Source organism: Xenopus laevis, chromosome 4L (assembly GCF_017654675.1).
Source record: "Xenopus laevis strain J_2021 chromosome 4L, Xenopus_laevis_v10.1, whole genome shotgun sequence".
NCBI lineage: Eukaryota > Metazoa > Chordata > Amphibia > Anura > Pipidae > Xenopus > Xenopus laevis.
The window spans coordinates 107,581,998-107,604,588 of record NC_054377.1 but is presented as its reverse complement, the minus strand read 5'-3'; the positions used below and the strand labels follow the sequence as shown (position 1 = coordinate 107,604,588).

Genomic DNA, 22,591 nt, shown 5'->3' with positions numbered 1-22,591 from the left:
GGCTGCCCTCCCTGGATTGAGACCTTCACTTCTGTCAGATATGTTATGGTTAACAAAGTTTTTGATGTTATTCCAAATTTAGTTTTATTCCTGTTGACTTTGGTACAAACTGATTAGGCTCCGCCTGCTGGGGGTATAGCCAGTGGAGGAGGAGTCAGTTTTGTTTTATGGTTGTGTCCTGCCTCCTAGTGGTACTAGCTATACCCAATGTCCCTGTGTCCCCCAAGTGACTGAAGAGAAAGAGATTTAACGGTGAGTAAACAAAATCTCCTTTTTACTACGTCTTGACAGACTATCTTTGGAGAGCTGATTTCTCTGGAAAGCAACAGTGATGTTACCGGCTTGGCTGTGTTCATCTTAAATCGCTTGCTGTGGAATCCTGATATAGCAGCGGAGTACAGACACCCTTCTGTACCACATCTTTACCGTGACGGTAATTGTCTAAAATACTACTACTATTACTAAACAGTTTAGTAATCTTTTTCTTCTTGTCTAAATTGGTGCTGGTTTTTAATAAAGGACACATTTGTCAGGCAAAGCTGTCACTTATAGAGGACTGAGGTAACAGTTGACTAGCATCACAACATTTGAATCTAACAGGCTAATTTATCATTTGAGTCAGTTTTTTTTTTTATCCATTTGTGAAAAAACAGACGTGAAAAAATGCACAAGTATTTTCTGAAACCACAAATAGTCAGAATGTATTAAAGGCAATGTCAGCCCCAAGCTTTAACCAAATGCTGCTTTCAATAGCAATTGTTTTTACAAATGACTAAAAGCACTGAAACTTTTTAATAAATGTATATTGGATATGTTTCTCTGTCACCTTAGGGGGACACCGGGAACAATGGAGCTTAACACCATCGTTCCCTGTGCCCTTTCGACTATAGAGAAACAGATTTAACGGGGAGTATCAAAAAATCTTGTGTTTTCTTTTATTAGACAAATTGTTATTTTGGGATTGACTTGCCCTTTAAAGAAAAAAAAATGTAAAAAGTCTGCAATTAAAGCTGGCACAGTTTGTATAGAAGTAAATGGGAATATTCTCTTACAACTTTATTTGGTCAGTTTATTAAAACCATTCAAGATTTTCAGCCTCAAGGAAAACGAATGCAACAATTTGTTTCCCGCTGGCTTTTGGTTTTCTTTTCCCTCAAAAGCCATACCTGTCTATATTTTGTAGGAGTGTTTTTTGCGTCTGCATTTTTTCACACAAACTTTAATTTTGATAAATTTGTCCCTTTGCCTAAGGGAATGATAAATATGTAGTGATAATTTTAGGAAAGACTTTTTAGGAAAGTGTGTTTTTTTTTTTTTTTTTTTTCTCCTAAAAAATATATTCATATAAACCCTTATTATTTTTTTTTTTTTTTTTCTATAGCCCTCCATATTGGGCTTAAGTGTGTTCTTGTGTCCTTACTGGTGTGCATTGCTTTTACCAGGCCATGAAGAGGCTTTATCCAAGTTTACACTGAAGAAGCTGTTGCTTCTTGTATTCTTCCTTGACCATGCCAAGCAATCCAGGCTTATTGATCATGACCCCTGTTTGTTTTGGAAAGATGCTGAATATAAGGTTTGTGTTTTTTCTTTACCTTTTGTAATGTTGGGGCACAGGCAAAAAGAATAAATGTGAAGTAGTGACTGGTTTTGGGCCTTCCTTCCATGCGTATTGCCTCAGTCACTTCTATATTAAATAGGTATCACTAGCTGTATTCTGTCTTTTAAATGGAGATTGTTTTGTAGACAAGTAAAGATCTCTTGCTGTCGTTTTCTCGGGATTTTCTGAGTGGAGAAGGGGATCTGTCTCGGCACCTTGGCTATCTCGGCCTACCAGTCAGCCACGTCCAAACTCCACTTGATGAATTTGACTTTGCCGTCACTAATCTGGCAGTGGATTTACAGTGTGGAGTGCGTTTGGTGTAAGTATTAACATTTTATTTGTGTCTGTGGACTTTTATTAAGCATTGGATAAAAAATAGAAAATAATATACTGTTGCAGCTTTTTTATTTTTTGTATTTTAAACTGTTTTCCTTCTGTCTAGTTTACACCAAATTAGAGAGATTGCACTTATTCTCTTTCCTTGCAGGAGAACAGTAGAACTTCTGGCACAGAACTGGAGCTTGTCAAAGAAACTTCGGGTTCCTGCAATAAGCCGCTTGCAGAAGATGCATAATGTGGAAGTGGCGCTTCAAGCCTTAATGGAGCGGGGTGTTCCACTTAAAGATGAGCGTGGTAATTATTCATGGGTAGCGCAGTTTGGAGAATTAACTTTTGTGCTTTTTTTTTTGTGTCTGTCTCCAACTTTTAATCGCATTTTCTTGCCTAAGTCTGTTACCCTGACCGGCAAGCAGATAAATTGCAATAATTGTGCAAATAGTATTCGTAGCTGAAAGAATTGGAACATCAGTATACATAGGTGGAGGTGCCATTGTGTACTTGCTTAAAACCATGTGTTCAGGATTATTGGCCCTGCAAAGACCAACTGCAATGTTTAATTTGCTATTATATTGATAAAGGGCAGCCATGTACACTAGAAAGTTGTATAATGATTACCTATAAATATTGACCATTATTAGATAATTCCCTTTGATAAAAGTGGTCAAACTAATCCATGCCTTGTATTGGCAAAATTAAAAGTGGTCTTTAAAGGGAATGTCAACCCAAAAAATAATTTAAAGAATTTTTTTTTTTTTTTAAATTCTGAGCAGCTTTGCAATATACATTCATTACACATTTTCTCTTTTTAAGTTATTTGTATATATTGCTATCTTGTTAGTCTGTCCATGTCTTTTCTCTGCCCTGATGGCTCAGACTGTTGATACAATGTAAGTCAAGGCAGCTGATTAACAGACCTGTCCTTGCTGGGGGACCAAGACGTTTGCAACATTATTTAAAAGTAACAACTAAAAGTTAAGCAAATGCTGCTTTAGAAGCCATTGTTTTTACAAATAACTTTTAATTGTATCAGTCTCTTGTTGTTCATTTTAAACTGCTAGCATTATAAATGTTTGTAGTATTCTGATCTACTATTACTATGAATTTTTATAGGTGCTTCCATTACCTCTAAGGATATTGTAGACCGGCACCGGGAACGCACTCTGGCACTTCTATGGAAAATTGTATTTGCTTTCCAGGTACTGCATAACCTATTATAAATATACACACTAGATAGAGCAGCTCGGTATACAAAGGCTTCGCAGTGGTCTGCTAATTTGTTTTTCTTTTTGGGATCAGGTAGTAGACTCTGACTTTTCTGTTTACCTTTATTCCTGTGATCAGTGTCATCCCATTTAATAACCCCAATTTTTTTTTTTTTTCCCCCTTTCAAAAAGGTGGATGTTTTACTCAGTACTAAACAACTCAAAGAAGAAATACAGGTTCTAAAAGTGAGCTACAGCACACAAAAACAGCTGGCAGCCCTTCGCTCACTGTCAAATCCAATGACCATACAGAAGAGGGAAAGTGACCCCTTTGAGCCTGAGAAATATAGCGAGAGAGTGTCTCTTCTCATGGAGTGGGTTAATGCAGTGTGCAGATTTTACAGCACAAAAGTAAGCAGAGAAGAGAAAATAGTGATTATTGCAGTAGTTATTTATTTGTTTTATTCTGTGTGTGTGTATGTGTGTGTGTGTATATGTATATATATCTATATCTATATATCTATATATCTATATATCTATATATCTATATATCTATATATCTATATATCTCTATATCTCTATATCTCTATATCTATCTATCTATATCTATCTATATCTATATCTATATGTATATCTATATCTATATCTATATCTTTTCATATATTCACACTATACAGTGAAGAAATGGTTTTATTGATAAAGGACCAGGAATAGTTTAATCATCGAGGGGAAGGCATCTCCTCCCCCAGTGATAAATGTTGCTTAACGTTTACCCCAGGTTGCTGTGCCTCTTCTTACAAAAATAAATAAATTAATTAAAAAAAAAAGTTTAATTGCATGTGCAGTATAGAACTTTTCCTGACCTTTCTATACTTCACATGCACCCTGTAGGATTAGTGAAGTGTACATAAAATATGGCAACACCAAACTCTACCAGCAGTACCCCTGGTTGGTGCATTTTTTTTTTTTTTTTTTTTTTTTTTTTTTTTTATAAAGAAGAGGAGCACTAAACTGGTGTAACATGTACGCAACGTGAATCACTGGGGTTGCCTAATATTTTGTTATTTTTACCTGTCCTTTTCCATTAAGCTATGTTCCATGGTAATAGTTTTGTTTTTAATAGAATCTAAGTCAAATATACATTTTCTCTTCAGATGGCTTTTCTTCTCTGTTGGACAGATTATGCAAATAATGGTTTTGTTTTTGTCCTTAGGTGCAAAATTTCACTGTGTCCTTTTCAGATGGGAGAGTGTTCTGTTACCTAGTAAATCACTACCACCCTAGTTATTTGCCTCTTAATGCAGTAAGTCAGCGTACCACTCAAACTGTGGAATGCTGCCAGAGTGGCACAGCAATGCTTAATTCTTCATCTGATTCTGACAACTCTCTGGATGTGTGGCCCGGTGTATTTGACCAAGGTAAAATATTTAGTTTTCTTTTGCGTAGCTTAATTGTCACGTCAAAGGGTCAAGTGCACAAAATTGTTGGGTTTGTTTTCCTGTGTCTCTGCAGCGACCACAGCTGTACTTCAGCCTAATAGCTAATGTAGGTAAGGAAACGCCATATGATGTAATGGAAACATGACACAACTAATATAGGTAGCCATTGGCCTGCACATGCTCAAATGTATATTCTCGGCCAATAAACCCCTATACTTGCTGTCAGATGGTTTCCATTTACTTCACTGGGAACACGGGCTGTTCCAAGCGTTTTCTTTTGGGGGGTTTTTTGCCAGTAGAAAAACCACATTCACTGCTATTAGCTTCAGACTGTCTAAGTCCGCTTTTACAGTAAAGGACATACAGCGACTCCCAACAATGTCAGAGTAATATCTGATAACTGAGGTGCCTGGGTGTAGAGTGGCCATTATAAGGAGTAGGTTTGCACTTCGCTATTTTACCTAATTATAGGAAGGGCTTCAACCTCCATGGAGATCATTAATCAACACTAGGCAGTAACCAAAGCCAACAACCAAATGTTTGTTTTTATTCTACTTAAAACGGCTGGCTGGAAAAAGCTAATCATTGATGCTTGCTATTGGGTTACTGCCCAGGTTCAGAATTGTCAAGTATTTGCATTGCTGAATGTTTCTTGGCTATTTGTGTAGAAACCAGGTGGTGGTTGTTGGTTTCAATACATTTTTGTTAATTCTTTTTGTTTCCATATATTCTTGCCACATTGTTTTGTTTGTTTGTTTTTAGTAGGATGCTACTTTTTTTTGTTTTTTTTTTCTTCAAAAAAAGATTTTTTCTAAAATGGAATTTCATTTTGCATGCAGGTGTTACATCATCTGCTTTATATAAAGAGTTGTTGGAAAATGAGCAAACCAATTTCAGCCTGGTACATACAGCAGTGGCCGATTTAGGTGGGATTCCTGCAATGGTTCATCACTCTGATATGTCTAATACCATCCCCGATGAGAAGGTATGAATGCAAACTATAACGTGAATATACTTAAAGATAACCTTTTCTGTAAGTGTGGGAGTAAGCAGAGCACAGACGTCTTACAGGTTTCTACAGCTATCAAGCCTTTAGATCCATGCCATGTGCCTCTGCTGTTCAGAAACTCTGTGTGCCTTCCTATGCCTCCTGCTGAGGTGGAGGGGGCTAAAATTTGCAAACATGTATGATAAGCTTGCTGTCAGTATCCCAGTTAGGTAGGTGAAAATGTAAAGATGTAGCATGCGATCATAGCAGCTGCTGGTGAATCACCACACCAATCTTAGAAGGGCATGCACTCAAAGTTCAGAAATTGATGTGTTTAATTGGGTAACTGGTAAGGTTACTTCTGCATTCCACTCTATAGTGAAGGGCCAATGAGAACTGGAGTAAGGGCAGGCAGTAGATGGGAGGGGTCACCAGAGAGATAATAAGCTAGAAAAGCCAAGAAGATGTGTGTATGTATTTATATATGTATGTATGTATGTATGTGTGTGTAATATTTATTTCTGTATTTTCTTCCTTAACATTTTCCTCACTTTGATCTCTTGCCTTTAGATTGTTATCACTTTCCTCTCGTTTCTCTGCGCCCGACTTTTGGATTTGCGGAAAGAAACTAGAGCAGCCCGTGTTATTCAGACATTTTGGAGAAACTACAGACTGAAAGTGGAGCAAAAGCTGCTGGAGGTAAATATTACCATTCTTTTCGATTCAGAGTGTTTTAATCTGATGAATTTATATTTAGAGTATGCAATTTATGTATACATTTCATTGCAATGGAAATCAGTGTTTTATTCCTTTTATTAATTGTTCCTTTCTGTTCTGTTTGTCTGACTTTTAAAACAATGTAACAGAAGTTAGGTCTCCTCCTAGATATTTTTATCAGTTGTCTTGCAACATTGTTTTAGGAGTCAGAGCCAGGTGTTCACAGAATGTAAACAGACCGATACAGGTATGGGACCTGTTATCCAGAATGCTCAGGACCTGGGGTTTTCCGGATAACTGATCTTTCTGTAATTTGGATCTTCATACCTTAAGTTTGTTAAAATAAGTTCTGAAAATCAGTTAAACCCAGTAGGATTTTTTTGCCTCCAATAATTAATTATATCTTATACAGGCACCGTTTTATAATTACAGAGAAGAAGGAAATGATTTTTTAAAAAATCAGATTATTTGGATAAAATGGAGTCTGTGGGAGATTGCCTTTCTGTAATTCTGAGCTTTCTGGATAACTGGTTACTGGATAACAAATCCCATACATTTACTAGCAAATTCAGCTAACCACAACACTAAAGTTTTAGGCATGTTGGAAATTAGCATTTTCCAGTTTTCTCATTTCAGTTTAAATGTTTACTGCTAATAACATTTTATTAGGCTAGTTAGTAATATAACATGGGACTGTCTATGGGTGGTCATAGGAAATGTGATTGGCAGTTTACCGTGCAGACCTTCCCCTGCCCCATTAGGGGGTTGTCTGAATGGCAGATTATACCCCTGCTGTGAGGTCTTTAATAAAAGTGTTTACATTCTTTTTTATTTTACAGAGCAAACACAAGGCTGCTTGTGTTATCCAGCGTGCGGTGATTAGATTTCTCTCACGCTGCCGACTGCAGATCAGAAGTTGCTCTGCCGTTGTCATACAGAAAAACTTCCGGAGGTATCTGGCGCAGAGACAGTTGAAAGAATTAAAGGCTCTTAAACACAAGGAGCTTCAGACTAAAGCAACTGTAATCATTCAGGTACTTAGCTTTTACTTTAGTATTCTATTTGGGCTCTATATAGATAGTTCTATTTGGTGTCTCCACTCTTAGGAAGCTCAGTCTTGAGTGTTATCCAAAAACTTTTATTCTTGGCATAATGTGGCAGTATGTTATATTTAGTTTCTTTTTTTTTTACTGCATTTAGACTGTGTCCTGGGGTACACTATACAAGTGAGGTTGGAGATGTGTGTGTGTGTCTGTTAAAGGCGCAGTATTCTCTTATATACTCCTTTGCTAAACATGAAAGCAGAAACTTGTGTTAAAGATGTTTTACTTGGAACAACTTTCCCTGTGCAATGAAGTTCATTTGTTTAAAGTGAATTAATAAGCTCTGTATAAACAAACCCTAAGCTGCAGATGCTATTCTTTAAAGATAAGGACTGCTCATTTTGAAAAGGGGGGATATTTTGGCTTAATCTGAATTGTTCTGTCCCTTTGATAACTAGTGATTGAAAACATTGATATGCAGAGTTTTTTTGTATACTGTTTTATTTAACAAATACCGCCACCTATCGCAATTTTCACTAATGGATTTGCATTTTTTTTCCCCTACAGAGATTTTGGAGAGGATATTCAGCCCAGAGAAGATTCATTTTTCTACGGCACTATGTTATTCGCATGCAAGCAAGAGTAAGGGCTAAGAGAGCGGAGTCATCATATAAGCGGATTCAGTGGGCTACATTAACATTGCAAAGCCACATGCACTCCTGGTTGTTGGGTAAAAAGGAGCGGCAGAAATATCTCCATATGAAATCTTCTATTATCATCATCCAACATGCTTTTAAGAAATGGAAAAGCGAAAAACAAAAAAGGCACACAGAAGCAGTTTTAATAATTCAAAAATGTTATAGAAGGTGGAAGGCATGTAAGCTGATAGCCCAGAACATAGCTGCTGTCAAAATTCAGTCTGTGTACCGTATGCACAGGGAAAGGCAGAAATTCCTTGATACCAAGTGTAAAATAATAAGGATCCAGTCTTGGTTCAGGTGCAAGAGGGATCGGAAAGCCTTTTTAATTCAGAGGAAAAATGTATTAACACTGCAGCAATACTACAGAGCATTCAAACAAGGAAGATTGGACAGGAAGACGTTTTTGGAAATGCGCTCTGCAGCAGTCTGTATTCAGGCACACTACAGAGGTATGAGAGTTAGACAGCTTTACCACAGGATAAAAGCTGCTTGCATTCTGCAGTCTTATTGGAGAATGAGGCAGCAAAAGAAGATGTATACTCATATGAAGCAACTTGTTGTTCTATTGCAGTCAAATGTCAGAAAATATCAGCAGGAGAAGCAGTTTAAGGGCATTAAAAGTGCTGCTTGTGTGATTCAGTCCTACTACAGATCCCACAGGGCAACCAAACTGGCTGTCCATAGGTTTAAGCAAAAGCGCAACGCAGCTACTGTAATTCAGTCTGCTTTCAGAAGAATGCAGGCCAGGAAAGCCAACTTACAAGTAAAAAGTGCAGTCAAAATCCAAGCACTCTACCGTTCATATGTCACAAGAAGAAAGTTTGTAGAAATGAAGGCAGCTTCTATAAAGATTCAGTCTGCTTTTAGAATGAGACAGAGGAGAGTACGTTATTGTGCTCTAAGAAAGGCAACACTGTTTGTCCAGCAGAAATTCCGTGCAAAGAAACAAATGCAAAAACAACAAGACACCTATATTAAATTGCAGATGGCTTGTGTTAAAGTGCAGGCTGCTGTGCGGGGAAATTTTGTGAGAAAAGAAATCCAGTCATGGCATAAAGCTGCAACAGTCTTGCAGGCTCAATACAGAATGTGGAGACAGAAGAAGCAGTACCTATTGATATACAGAGCTGCTATTATTATACAAGAGCATTATCGGGCTCACAAGATGCAAGTTCACCAACGAGCAAATTTTTTGTTAATAAAACACTCTGCTATAATACTGCAAGCTGCCTATAGAGGGTACACCTTGCGCAAATCAATTATGATTCAGAGATTTGCAGCAATACGCATACAGACTGCTTTCAGATCATGCAGAATCAGGGGCAACTATCTGAGAATTAAACAGTCTGTAGTGACAATACAGAGGTGGTACAGGTGTAAGACCGCTGGAAGAAAAGAGAGAGAGAGATTCTTATGTAGCCAAAGAGCGATTGTGACTATACAATCTGCCTACCGTGGTTGGGTCACTAGAAAACAGGTGAAGGTGTGGAACACAGCAGCAGTTTGTGTTCAGTCTGCATTCAGGAGATATGCTGCTCAGAAAAAAATAAGAACAATGACGAAAGCTGCACTTAACATACAGCAGCGCTACAGGGCTGTGCTTGCTAGCAGGCGAGAGCGAAAAAGATATCTTGAACTGTGTATTGGTGTCAAAAAAATACAGGCTTTGTGGAGGGGAAGGACTGTGAGAAAAGATCTAGAGAGACAGCACAAGTCTGCTGCTCTTATACAGTCCTATTACAGAATGCATGTCTGTCAGATAAAATATAGAGCTATGAAACAGGCTTCGCTGCTAATTCAGCGGTTGTACAGAGCCCATAAATTAGGGCAATCTCAGCGATACCTTTATTTAAGTCTGAAGAAATCTGCTACTGTCTTGCAATCTGCCTATAGAGGATGGAAGGTCAGGAGACAAATGCAAAATTTACATAACGCTGCCACCACTATCCAGGCAGCCTTCCGCTCATTCATATGTCAGAAACGATACAATGTGCTCACAACTGCCACAATTACCATACAGAGACATTATCGTGCATTTTCACGTGGTAGGCTACAGAGAACCAAGTATATTAATGTGAGGAAATCTGTAATTGTGTTGCAGTCTGCTTTCCGAAGTGCATTGGTGAGAAAAAGCATACTGAGGATGCATCAGTCAGCTGTTGTAGTCCAGAGGAATTACAGAGCTTTATTAACTGGAAGAAAGGTACGAAAGCAATACCTGGAGCTGCACAAAGCAACCTGCTCACTGCAAGCTGCTTGGAGAGGTAGGACTGTGAGAAAAGATATAGAGAGGCAGCACAAGTCTGCTGCTCTTATACAGTCCTATTACAGAATGCATGTCTGTCAGATAAAATATAGAGCTATGAAACAGGCTTCGCTGCTAATTCAGCAGTTTTACAGAGCCCATAAATTAGGACAATCTCAGCGATACCTTTATTTAAGTCTGAAGAAATCTGCTACTGTCTTGCAATCTGCCTATAGAGGATGGAAGGTCAGGAGACAAATGCAAAATTTACATAACGCTGCCACCACTATCCAGGCAGCCTTCCGCTCATTCATATGTCAGAAACGATACAATGTGCTCACAACTGCCACAATTACCATACAGAGACATTATCGTGCATTTTCACGTGGTAGGCTACAGAGAACCAAGTATATTAATGTGAGGAAATCTGCAATTGTGTTGCAGTCTGCTTTCCGAAGTGCATTGGTGAGAAAAAGCATACTGAGGATGCATCAATCAGCTGTTGTAGTCCAGAGGAATTACAGAGCTTTATTAACTGGAAGAAAGGTACGAAAGCAATACCTGGAGCTGCACAAAGCAACCTGCTCACTGCAAGCTGCTTGGAGAGGTAGGACTGTGAGAAAAGATCTAGAGAGACAGCACAATTCTGCTGCTCTGATACAGTCCTATTACAGAATGCATGTCTGTCAGATAAAATATAGAGCAATGAGACAGGCTTCGCTGCTAATTCAGCGGTTTTACAGAGCCCATAAATTGGGACAATCTCAGCGATACCTTTATTTGAGTCTGAAGAAATCTGCTATGGTCTTGCAATCTGCCTATAGAGGATGGAAGGTCAGGAGACAAATGCAAAATTTACATAACGCTGCCACCACTATCCAGGCAGCCTTCCGCTCATTCATATGTCAGAAACGATACAATCTGCTCACAACTGTCACAATTACCATTCAGAGACATTATCGTGCGTTTTCATGTGGTAGGCTACAGAGAGCCAAGTATATTAATGTGAGGAAATCTGCAATTGTGTTGCAGTCTGCTTTCCGAAGTGCATTGGTGCAAAAAAGAATATGGAGGATGCATCAATCAGCTGTTGTAGTCCAGAGGAATTACAGAGCTTTATTAACTGGAAGAAAGGTACGAAAGCAATACCTGGAGCTGCACAAAGCAACCTGCACACTGCAAGCAGCTTGGAGAGGTAGAAAGGTCCGGAAAACCATTAAAGAAATAGATAAGGCAGCAACCGTAATCCAGTCACAATATCGAATGATCAGGCAGCGTCATTGCTACAGAGAGCTTAGAGAAGCAGCCAAAGTGGTGCAGTTACGATATCGGGCTTCTAAAGAACGGGATAGACACGCTCATAAGTACATAGCCATGAGAAATGCTGCTCTGTGTATCCAGTCGGCCTTCCGAGGCATGAAAGTGAGAAGGGATCTCAAGGCCAAACACATGGCAGGTGCCATCATACAAAGACAATATAAGTGCTTTTTGGAAAGAAGAAGATTTGTCCAACTTAGGAATGCTGTTATATTAACTCAGCAAAGTTTCAGAATGAAAGTTCATGCTGAGCAAATAAGGCAAGAGTATCTTAAACTTAAGACTGCTGTAGTTGTATTACAAGCTGCTTTCAGAGGCTGGAAAGTAAGAGAGAAAATGAATCGCATGCACTACTCTGCCACAATCATTCAAGCTGCCTTTAGAATGCACAAAGCCAAGGATTCCTATCGCACCTTAAAGCATGCAGCAATTGTTCTACAACAAAAGTACAAGGCAAATACTATAGGCAAGTCTGAAAGGAAACAGTATCTGAAGCAGCGACAGGCTGCAATCACTATTCAAGCAAACTTCCGTGGGATGAAGGACCGGAAAAAAATGACATGCACAATCGTGCACAAAGCTGCCTCCAAAATCCAAGCCACATTTAGAATGCACCAGTGTAAAAGCCAATATATTAAAATTAAGTGGGCTGTGCATGTTGTTCAGCAAAGGTTTAGAGCAAACAACCTGCGGGACTTTGCAATATTACAGTACCATTTGATAAAAAAGGCAGTTCTCTGCATCCAGTCTTGTTATAGAGGGTTTAAAGTAAGAAAAGAACTAGAGTTCCAGCACAGAATGGCTACAAGAATCCAGTCTGCCTATAAGATGTACAGGAGGAGAGTCCTATATAAAAATATGCAGTTGTCTGCAAGCCGTATCCAGACTTGGTATAGGTCTGTGGCAACAAGCAGGCAAGCACGTGCTGAATTTCTTCAACTTCGTAAAGCAACGATATTGATCCAAGCTGCGTGCCGAGGAATGCTGGTCCGCAAGAACATGAAAGCAATGCACACTGCTGCAACCTGCATCCAATCTTTCTACAGAATGTACAGGCAAAGGAAATATTTCACAATATATTTGCAGGCTGTCTGTACTATACAGCAAAGATACAGAGCAAAGATGGCTAGAGATCATTATTTCCATTCATATCAAAAGACTAGAAAAGCTGCAACTGTAATACAGGCTGGGTTTCGGGGGATGAAATCTAGAATGTTGAACCAGCAAAAGCATCAAGCAGCTGCCACTATGCAAAGGGCATTTAAGTCATTCATGGAAAGAAAAAGCTATTTGGAGCTTAGTCAGTACCGAGCTTTGGTTTCGGGCAAAGCTGAACGCCAGAAGTTCCTTGCTTACCATAATGCAGTTGTGTGTATTCAGGCAGCCTACCGAGGCTTTAAAGAAAGAGAGAAACTGAAACTCCGACACAGAGCCGCAACACAAATTCAGTCTCTGTTTAGGATGCACAAGCTGCACATTTCCTATCTAGCCAATAAACAAGCAGCTGTTGTAATCCAGAGATATTACAGGAGATACAGAAGTGCAAAGCTTGAGCGGATGCAATATTTAAAGGTTTGTAAAGCAGCTATTATGGTTCAGGCCCTGTACAGAGGAAAGAGAGGCCGCAAAACGCTGAGAGACATGCATAAAGCCGCAACAGTAGTGCAGGCTTGTTATCGAATGCACAGGCAGAAAAAGTACTACCTTGCCTTACAACAAGCTGTGAGAACTACACAGATTAGATTTAAAGCAAACCGTGCAAAAGCAGATGCTGTAAAGCAGTATGCCACTGTCAGAATAGCTGTAAAGACCATACAGCCGGCATTCCTTGCCAGAAAAGCTGCAGAAGAAACCGAAATGGACTCTGCTGTAATGATCCAGGCTGAATGGAAAATGCACACATTTAGGAGAGAGTTTGTTAAAATGAAGGAAGCAGCTGTAGTTATTCAAGCAGCATTCAGAGGCTACAGAACCAGAAAGATACTAAAAGTAATGAATGTATCTGCTTGTCTCATACAGCAATGGTACAGGACTTGCTGCCTCACTCGACTTCAAAGAGCACACTATTTATCCATAAGAAGTTCTGCTATTACGATTCAGTCTGCTTTCAGAGGAATGCTTGCTCGGAAGGTGGCAAAAAAAGAGCAAGCTGCAAGAAAAGTACAGTCATTCCTTGTCATGACTCCCCATCGCAGAAGATTTCTGAGGCTCAGAGCAGCTGCAATTGTGTTGCAGTCCAATTACAGAATGCAAAGGATAAGGCACGCATATGAGATACAGCGAGAGTCTGCACTGGTCTTGCATTGTTGCTCTAAAGCCCCTTTTACTATGAAATCTCAGAAGGAAGCTGACCTGGAGAATGAAACTCGCATTGACTTGGAGACAGATGGAAGACAGTTCAGTAGCATGGAAAATGCTGCTATAAAAATTCAGGTGAGTGCTTTCTTTTTTTCTGATTTTATTTATGCATTTGTACAAAACAAGAATATAAGGAAATAAAAAGAAAAAAAAAGAACATAGCAGTAGTATGGCAGATATACTTCGTTTTAACCTTTCCTTCTCCTTCTTCAGTTGTGATTAGCTTTTTACCATAGAAAAGTAGAGTTCTTAGAAGTGTTCTAGTTTTAATGTGAGGGGCTCGGTCATCTACCAGACCCAGCAAGCAGAACTCCGGGGTTAGGACTCCCAGTAGTATGAATAATCCTAAATTGCACCATTTTGTCTCTGGTGAAGATTAGAGAATTATTGAGGTCTGCTGTGGCATCCTCCCACAGGTCTTCATCCAAGGAGGAGATGTTTATCTTCCATTTGGCCCTAGCTTTTTTGAGGAGATTTCCGAGGGTTACCAGTGTTTTCATAGACGAGTTATTTTGGGTTTGGGTCCCATAACCTAGTCTCGTAAGGTAGGGTTTTTATTTGGACCTTTTCTATCCTACAAAAAAACAAGGCCATGCCTAATAGATTTATCAAAGTGTGAAATTGGAGCCTACTACAAAAAACATACCCATTTTCTTTTCACTCCTATGGGATTTTTAGAAGCGTTTTTATCAAAAGGTGTAACTTTCACCCATTCTCAAATTCACTTCTCCAAATCACATAATCACATAGGAATGAATAGAAAGTGGGTGAGTTTTCCTGTGGAAGGCTCTAATTTTACACTTTGATAAATCTGCCTCAATGTATGATCACCATAAACCTCATAAGCTCACCATTCGTTATTTATGCAGATAATATAATACTCCATTTTTATGAACGCCCCTTGCTTATTTCTGGGGCTCCTGTGGCTTGGGGAGCAGGGTGCTGAATACAAATGTGCACACATAGCACGCACGCCCGGGCTATATAGATCTGTCTTATATGAGAGAGTGATTTGTATAAAGTAAAAGTGCAACCCAGTGCCATAAGAACAACTGTTAGGCTGTTATACTGACATTTGTTGTTTGTTTTATGTCTGGCAGGCCCAGTGGCGTGGCTACATTCAGAGAAGAATGTTTTTGCGATATAAATCCGCTGCCTTACTTCTACAACAAAGATACCGTGCACACTGCTTCCAGAAAGCGCTGCACCTCCAGATACTCCAGGTGACTGCCATTACTCTACAGGTCTGACACACAACTGAAAAATGTCACATAAATTGCATTTTTCATTAGGGTTCTTTTGCGTTTTCTGTGACAATTTAAGGACCACTCGATATACTATATATTTATATTTTTCTCTTTGTTGGAAATAATCGTTCATTTCTCTGTACTTCTATGAAGGTGTTACGGCCGATTTGCAGTTTCAGCCTTGTGTAAGTCACCACTGAGACTGAAAAGCTTCAGTAGTTTATTTAGGACTATGGCCGATGAATCTTGTTCACACTTTTTAGTTGGTGGAGGTGGGATAAGCGTGACTAGTCATGCATGCCGTAGTCCTTATTTTTTTAATTTTTTTTAAGAGATACACCAGAAATGTGTGTATATATTTTTTAACTTTTCTTTATTTGCAGTTTTTGCCAAAAAGTGCCACCCGATGCTTTTACATTACCTCCTCTCTGATCCCCCCATGTTCCTCCGTGAGGGCACTACCATACTTGTGCTGCAGTAGTCTTAGGGGCAGATTTATCAAGGGTCGAATTTCGAAGTGCAAAAAACTTCTAAATTTGACCTTGAATAGGCTAATTCGAAGTTGAATTCGTAGGATTTTTAAGATCGTACTTCGATTTGAACGATTTATTCGATTTAACTTAGACTTCTAAAAACGTAGCCAAATGTTGGCTATAGGTTGTAGGAGGTCCCCATAGGCTAACATAGCAATTCAGCAGGTTTAAGATGACGAAGTGTCAAAGTTTTTTTTAAAGAGACCGTATTTTGATTATAGAATGGTCGAATAGTCACAGTATTTTGATTATAGAATGGTCGAATAGTCGAAGCATTTTCACTTTGAATCAAATTCGAATTTGGCCTATTCGATGGTCGAAGTACCCAAAATTACTTTGAAATTCGAATATTCACTTTGAATTCACTTCGACCCTTCGTAAATGTGCCCCTAAGTGTTAGAACCTCTGATAGGAGGAGAAGTGACAGGCTGGCAAAACAGTCTTTGGGAACTTCAAGTAACAATTGCTTACAAAAGCATAAAACATAGGTAACCCTTAATTTACAAGAATGTTTGTTTTAAAAAGTAGTAGCCATAATATGTGTTTATAAAAGCGACTAGCGTTTTATTTTATTTTTGTCACTGGTTTTTAGGAGCAGAAAGCCGCAACAGTCATACAAGCAGCATATCGTGCCTTCAAGATTCGTAACAACTTTGTCAGACTAAAACAGGCTGCGCTGACCATTCAGAAGCACTTCCGAGCTTTAAGAACAGGAAGATGTGAGAGGATTCGCTACATGCAGACTAGGAATGCTGTGCTCAATCTCCAAGCCTGTGCAAGGGGCTGGCTGGTCCGAAAAGAGGTGATGCGCATTAAATAAATGTTGCTTTTTTCTTAATCAAAAGTGTAAACCTATATTTGCATAACTTTGTATTTTTATTTACTTTAAAAAACCATTTTAATTTATACGTTTACATTAATTCTGTGGTGTGTAGCTCTTTCCCTTTATGTACAACCGTGCCAGAACAAATCATATGACCTGAAACTTTTGGGTGTGTATTTATTTAGATCACTATATTACAACTGCTCCTCTATTACAAAACAGTTGATGATGGTGATGAAAATAGGGACAAAGTAAAATGTTTTGCTTTTGACTTACCGTAATATAGATTAAAATATCTGCATATATTAAAGGAATTCTGTCTATATCATTAAAAAATGTTAATTTAATGCAAAGCCCAAATTTCTGCTGTTACACCAGCCTTTCTCAAAGTAAACATTGCTTCAACTTGTTAGATTTCTGTACAGAATCGAAGACGTCATCTCATGAGAATCGCTTATACTTTGCACCTTCATCTCTGTGCTATAAAAATTCAGAGGCGATTTAAAGCTCACCTTGCTCTTAAACATGCAGGAAAACACATTCGCAAAGTCATCTTCATACAGGTAATGACAGATATTCTGCATGTTTTTTCTACTTTTTCCACACCAAACCTGTTATTTACATATTAAATTAAAATGTAATGCTGATTTCCCAACACTCTGTTTTAAGATTAGTGAAACATTTGCAGTGGTTTTGACTACTAAAAAGACATTTTTTTTTTTATGTTAATGCTTCTGGAGCAAACTCACAATTTTTACTAGATAAAGTTTACTGTTATCTTATACTCAGACATTCATGAGCATCTATGCAGTTTTGGGTGGAGGACTGCTGTAAGGGCTCAACAGAGAAAAATCGACTAATCTTGCAATCAGTCCTTACTTATTTACTTACTTACTAATTCCCCCATGTGGCTCTGGCACATACAGTGGCATCTGGCTACATTAAAAGGGACCTGTCGCCCTAAGAAATACTTCCTAATCCTTTGCTATCATGTTAGTTGAGCAGAATAAACTTAATTTACACCATATAGTGTTTAAATTCTGTTTCCTTCAATCTTGCAATTTACAATTCAAGCAAAGGGGCACCATTTATATAAATATAAATAATAAAATCTTGTGTGTGCACCAGAATGGGGGATCTAATGCCCACGCACAGTGCCCTATATGATTATAGAGTGTGAGGAGGGAAGGAGAATGTAAGGAGAGCAGTGACCTCTATTAAATGCTGAATGGAAAGTGAATAATTGCCTGTCCCACCTCTATGCTTCAGGCAATATATGACAATTTAAATTATATTTAAACAACTTTCCAGCCGGTATGGATGTTTTAATTAAAAAATGGAATTTGGGTTTCATGTTTAATTTGCAGAGGACTTTCATTATGCAGAGTTTTAATCGGTTCCTAAGTCAAGTTTTCAAGTATCATCAAGTTCATGTCACATGAACTAACAGGATTGTGTTGGTATTAATATTTTAAATAGAATGTTATCCTACTAGTATGTGAAAGGACCTTGGCCAAACCCATAGACTTTTTTTTCCTGCTCATTCAGACATAAGTGTATTCTTTCCAGCTCCCCTCCCCATCACTGTAACATTTCCATTCCTTGCCAGATCTCTGTAGTATTTCCATCGCCTATCTCCATGGTTGCTCTGTCTTCTGCTCATTCATGGAATGGGAATTTATAACAAGTGTCCACATTTTACTGTTACAGAGATGGTACCGAGCTAAACTGCAAAGCAGAAACAGAAAAGCAGATCTCCTCTACCACCAAAAGGTAGTAACTCTGCAACATGCAATTCGTGCTTGGTTACAGCGCAGAAACAATGCGGCCTGTCGGATCCAAAGAGGTGTAAGAGAATTCCTGCAACGCAGACATCAAGCCAGAGTGGTCAGTGGAATTGTCAAATTTCAGGTAAACAGAACAAGCTCAAAATATAATTGGACTGACTGGAAGAGATTTGATATATTTTATACCAATCATACAGTGACCGAGAAAGCAAATAGAAAGCACCACAAAGTATAGAGCTAGCTGGTCGAACACTTCACTACCACATGTACAGAGTAGGTATTTTTTTAACAACTTCTGAACTTTAGAATCAGCTCCTGTGTTAATTATATGGAATAGGGGAGGGGAGACTGTACAGTGAAATTGCAGTGCAGGTTGCAGGATTCATGTTCACATGAATCTGTTCTGTAAATGTGTAGAAATCTGCCCGTTTATAAATGGGCAAGAGGCAGACCGTGTATGATGGGAGCTCCAGCTGCACTGTTTATATATAGCCGCATTATTGAAAGTTGCTAATGTTATTCCCTCCCTGTATTATGTGGTTGTTGCTGCATAACATTCCCTTTAGTTGTATACTACACATTCTTACACATAGTACTGAGAACCTTTATGACCCAATTCTTCCCCTCTTTCTTTGCCACTCTGGCCTTTCTGCAGGACGTCTATTTTGTATATGTAAACTTTGAATATTTTGTCCTGTCCCTATAGATATATATCTAGATATGTTATACATCATGCAACTTGTACTCGAGCTGTATATCCATATTCTTGTGTTTGACTAAATCTCCAATATTCTCTCCTATGCTTTGGCAGGCTCTGTGGAGGGGCTACAGCTGCAGGAAGGCTCAGGACACAAAGGCGGTACAAGTATTACGGAATCGCTTGCAAAGAGTCAGCCAGGATGTTAAAGAGGAGAATAAACTCTGCAACCGGACAGTGGTCGCACTCGACTATCTCTTGTCTTTCAAACAACTTTCATTCATCATTGCAGCTCTGCAGCATCTCGGTTAGCAACTTGTCTCTGGTTTCCTTATGGTGATTCTATTAGACCTGGGTTGCTTTGCTTTTTGCTTAACTGTCATTGGTAGTCACATAATCTTTGTAAACCATTTGTGAGATTTCCATAACAAAGAGTATGTGCCTACCAATGACAGTATACCAAAAAGCAAAGCAACCCAGGCCTAAAGCACACAATGTGATCTGTCCTCTTTATTGAAAAGAGAGAATCTTCACTGTAGAGCAGTGATCCCCAACCAGTAGCTCGTGAGCAACATGTTGCTCCCCAAACCCCTGGGTGTTGCTCTCAGTGGCCTCAAAGCAGGTGCTTATTTTTGAATTCCAGGCTTGGAGGCAAGATTTGGTTGTATAAAAACCAGGTGTAATGGTAAACAGAGTCTCCTGTAGACTGCTAGTCCACATATGGGCTACCAAAAGCCAATCACAGTGCTTACTTGGCTCCATCCAGGAACATTTTTTATGCTTGTGTTGCTCCCCAACTCTTTTTACACCCGAATGTTGCTCATGGGTGAAAAAGGTTGGGGATCCCTGCTGTAGAGTAATGATAAAACTGCTGCTGTGTTGATAGAAGGGAATGACGATGAGGCCTGTGTTACATGTAGTGTTCTCCATCATATTTCAGACACCTGATAACCCCCAGTGTCACTGATATGAATAGAAGCTGTTTTTGTTTTGTTTTTTTTAGTTTCAAGAATAAATGCAAATTTTTTTATATACAGTAGAATCCCCATTTTATGTTTATTAGGGGACTAGGAAAAGAATATGTAAAATCAGGGAAATGTGTTAAAGTAACTTATTCTTCAAGTTCTGTAAGGATATAAGCTCAGAAGTCAGTTTTACTTTGAGAGAGAATATTTACTGTGTTAATAAAAAGGGTTAAGAATTTTACTGTGTTAATGTTACACTATGGGAGGGGCTTGTGCACAACCTAAAGCAATAAGTGATTGGTGCAGGACTGTATGAGAGACAGACTACTTGGAATTAACCATTTACAGGCAGAACCATAGCAAATTATACATCTGGTTAATATTTTAAACCTCTTTATTTCACAAATAATAAAATTCATAGAGAGAAAAAAGGTTGTTTTTGGGAACATTAGGACAACATTTTTATGTAAAATCCAGGAAAACATTACTTAAAATCTGGTAAATGCACCCATTGAAATGTATTATAAATTGGTGGGACCACAAATAAAAAATGCACATGCCCCCCCCCATAGTGTAACATTAAAATCAAAGTTTCACTTTATTAATGTCCTTTAAAGGAGGAGTTCACCTTCCAACACTTTTCAGTTCAGTTTGTTTCACATAGTTCACCAGAAATGCACTTTTTACAGTTAATTTCTATTTGTGACAGTTTTTTTTTCTAATATTGAAGTATAAAATTAAATTTTTTCACCTTCTGTCTTTCTCAACCAGCTCTGGGAGGGGGGGTCGCTGACTCTGTAACTGTTACAGTTAATACTGTTAATACATTTCTTATCTTTGTCCCTGTTGAGCAGAATCCCTGAGTTTCATTAAAGGCAGCTGTTAGAAGTGATACAGTAGTTGTTAATATTCCACAGATGCTGCTGAGAAATGTATCAATGTAGCAAATTTTAACGGTTCAGAATCTGCACCTGAATTACTGAGCTGCCAGACAATAGAGACATTAAACACCAGAGACATAAACTTCAATTTTGGAAAAACAGTATAAAGTAAAAAATGGAGAACTGAAAAAAATATATGGTGAATAATCTGAAAACAACTAAACTGAAAAAAAAAAAAAAGAGCTGAACAGCCCCCTTAAGATGTAGCACTATATTAGCACCGGAAAATAAACCATGCCCATGAGAAGTAGAATTGTGCGCTTTGTAGTGATTAAATAACACAAAAGTTGTTGTATGGGTCATTTTCTCCAATATATCAGTTTAGCTACTAGTTTTAATACTTACTGGGTGCTAGGAGCTCTCTCTTTTTTAACTAGCAACTGCCCCCCAACGACTTGACTGTAAGCGCTGCAGCAAGCTGAAATGCAACCTGGGTGCTATTAACGTTACCATGTGGCATTTGGGCACCATTAAAAAGTCCTTTGAGGGCCACATCCAGTCTGATCCTCCAGCTGCAATTGTTATTTTGGAGTAAACTTGTCTACAGCCTGGAAGAAGTTACTGATGCTTTTATTTAGATTTTATTTAGATGATTTTCCTTAAGAAGAAGCTTGACTCGTTTTGATTTATGATGCATTTTCTGTTGTACACACGTATACATGTTGTAAGATGTCTGCTTAATGAGAGACTCTTAAGTGCTGGTTTCTTTCTAGTTGGATTTGATAAATGGTAGATAAACACACACATTTGTTTTGTTCACTTGCAGAAGTTGCCACCAGGCTGTCGGCTGTGTGCTGTGAGAATATGGCTCAGAGTGGAGCTGTGAAAACCATATTTGTTCTGATACGCAGCTGTAATCGAAGCATTCCCTGCATGGAGGCCATCAAACTGTCCGTCATGGTCCTACTCAACCTCTCCAAGGTAACCCATTATTAGTACTGAACTTAGTAACCGTTTATATTCTGCAATGCTTTGCTCTATTAGTACCCAGGCTGGATGTGCTGCGCTGAGACTATACTTATCACTGAGAAATCTAAATGAAGGTGGCAGCACGGATTCTGTGCAACCAGTTTCAGGTTTTTATGGGAATAAAATAAAATGAAAAGGCTACTTTGCCCCACCCCTGATTATCTTTTGGGTCTTTACCTCTTACAGGCCCAGCATGATTGCTCCAGCAGCCATTACTGAATGGGTTTAGCATTCCTAGACCGAAAAGCAACACAGGGCTGTAGTAACGATAGTATAAGGGGCTTTCTGGCACTTACATCTCTTGTGAAAATGATCAGGACATGTTAAACCTGAATTTTTCCTTTCTGATAGGAAAACCAAATGTTCTCGATATTTTTCAGCTTCCTAATTAACATTGCCTCTGTTTTCTTCTATGTGTGCTTGCAGTATGAGCGAACTGTGCAAGCTGTATATGAAGTGGAGAACTCAGTGGATATCCTGCTGGATCTAATGCAGATATTCCGAGAGAAAGCTGGGGATAAAGTATCCGACAAGGGAGGCAGCATTTTTACCAAGACCTGTTGTCTAATGGCCATTTTTGCTCTTAATTCTCAGAGGGCTAAGGTAAGTAACCACATACAAATAACCCCTGGGTATTGGCTGGTAGTATTGTGTAACTGTAGCTCTGTACTCTCTCTAAC

At 38.7% G+C, this 22,591-nt stretch overlaps 1 protein-coding gene across 4 annotated transcripts in view; it reads left to right on the top strand.

The window, feature by feature from the left end:
• LOC108714434 (abnormal spindle-like microcephaly-associated protein homolog) overlaps positions 1 to 22,591 on the top strand; it is a 41,176-nt gene that overhangs the window by 15,398 nt on the left and 3,187 nt on the right. Inside the window, exons 9-26 of one of the 4 annotated variants that reach the window (XM_018258652.2) lie at positions 292 to 433; positions 1,443 to 1,573; positions 1,744 to 1,919; positions 2,088 to 2,233; positions 3,050 to 3,135; positions 3,334 to 3,552; positions 4,355 to 4,559; positions 5,420 to 5,565; positions 6,139 to 6,267; positions 7,125 to 7,319; positions 7,896 to 14,024; positions 15,050 to 15,193; positions 16,322 to 16,531; positions 16,978 to 17,115; positions 18,263 to 18,463; positions 19,151 to 19,343; positions 21,709 to 21,863; positions 22,338 to 22,514. In XM_018258652.2, the coding sequence (XP_018114141.1) occupies positions 292 to 433; positions 1,443 to 1,573; positions 1,744 to 1,919; positions 2,088 to 2,233; positions 3,050 to 3,135; positions 3,334 to 3,552; positions 4,355 to 4,559; positions 5,420 to 5,565; positions 6,139 to 6,267; positions 7,125 to 7,319; positions 7,896 to 14,024; positions 15,050 to 15,193; positions 16,322 to 16,531; positions 16,978 to 17,115; positions 18,263 to 18,463; positions 19,151 to 19,343; positions 21,709 to 21,863; positions 22,338 to 22,514 (8,922 nt within the window). Of the gene's footprint in view, positions 1 to 291; positions 434 to 1,442; positions 1,574 to 1,743; positions 1,920 to 2,087; positions 2,234 to 3,049; positions 3,136 to 3,333; positions 3,553 to 4,354; positions 4,560 to 5,419; positions 5,566 to 6,138; positions 6,268 to 7,124; positions 7,320 to 7,895; positions 14,025 to 15,049; positions 15,194 to 16,321; positions 16,532 to 16,965; positions 17,116 to 18,262; positions 18,464 to 19,150; positions 19,344 to 21,708; positions 21,864 to 22,337; positions 22,515 to 22,591 lie in introns of all 4 variants that reach the window. The other 3 variants (XM_018258655.2, XM_018258654.2, XM_018258651.2) reach the window with 3 other exon arrangements.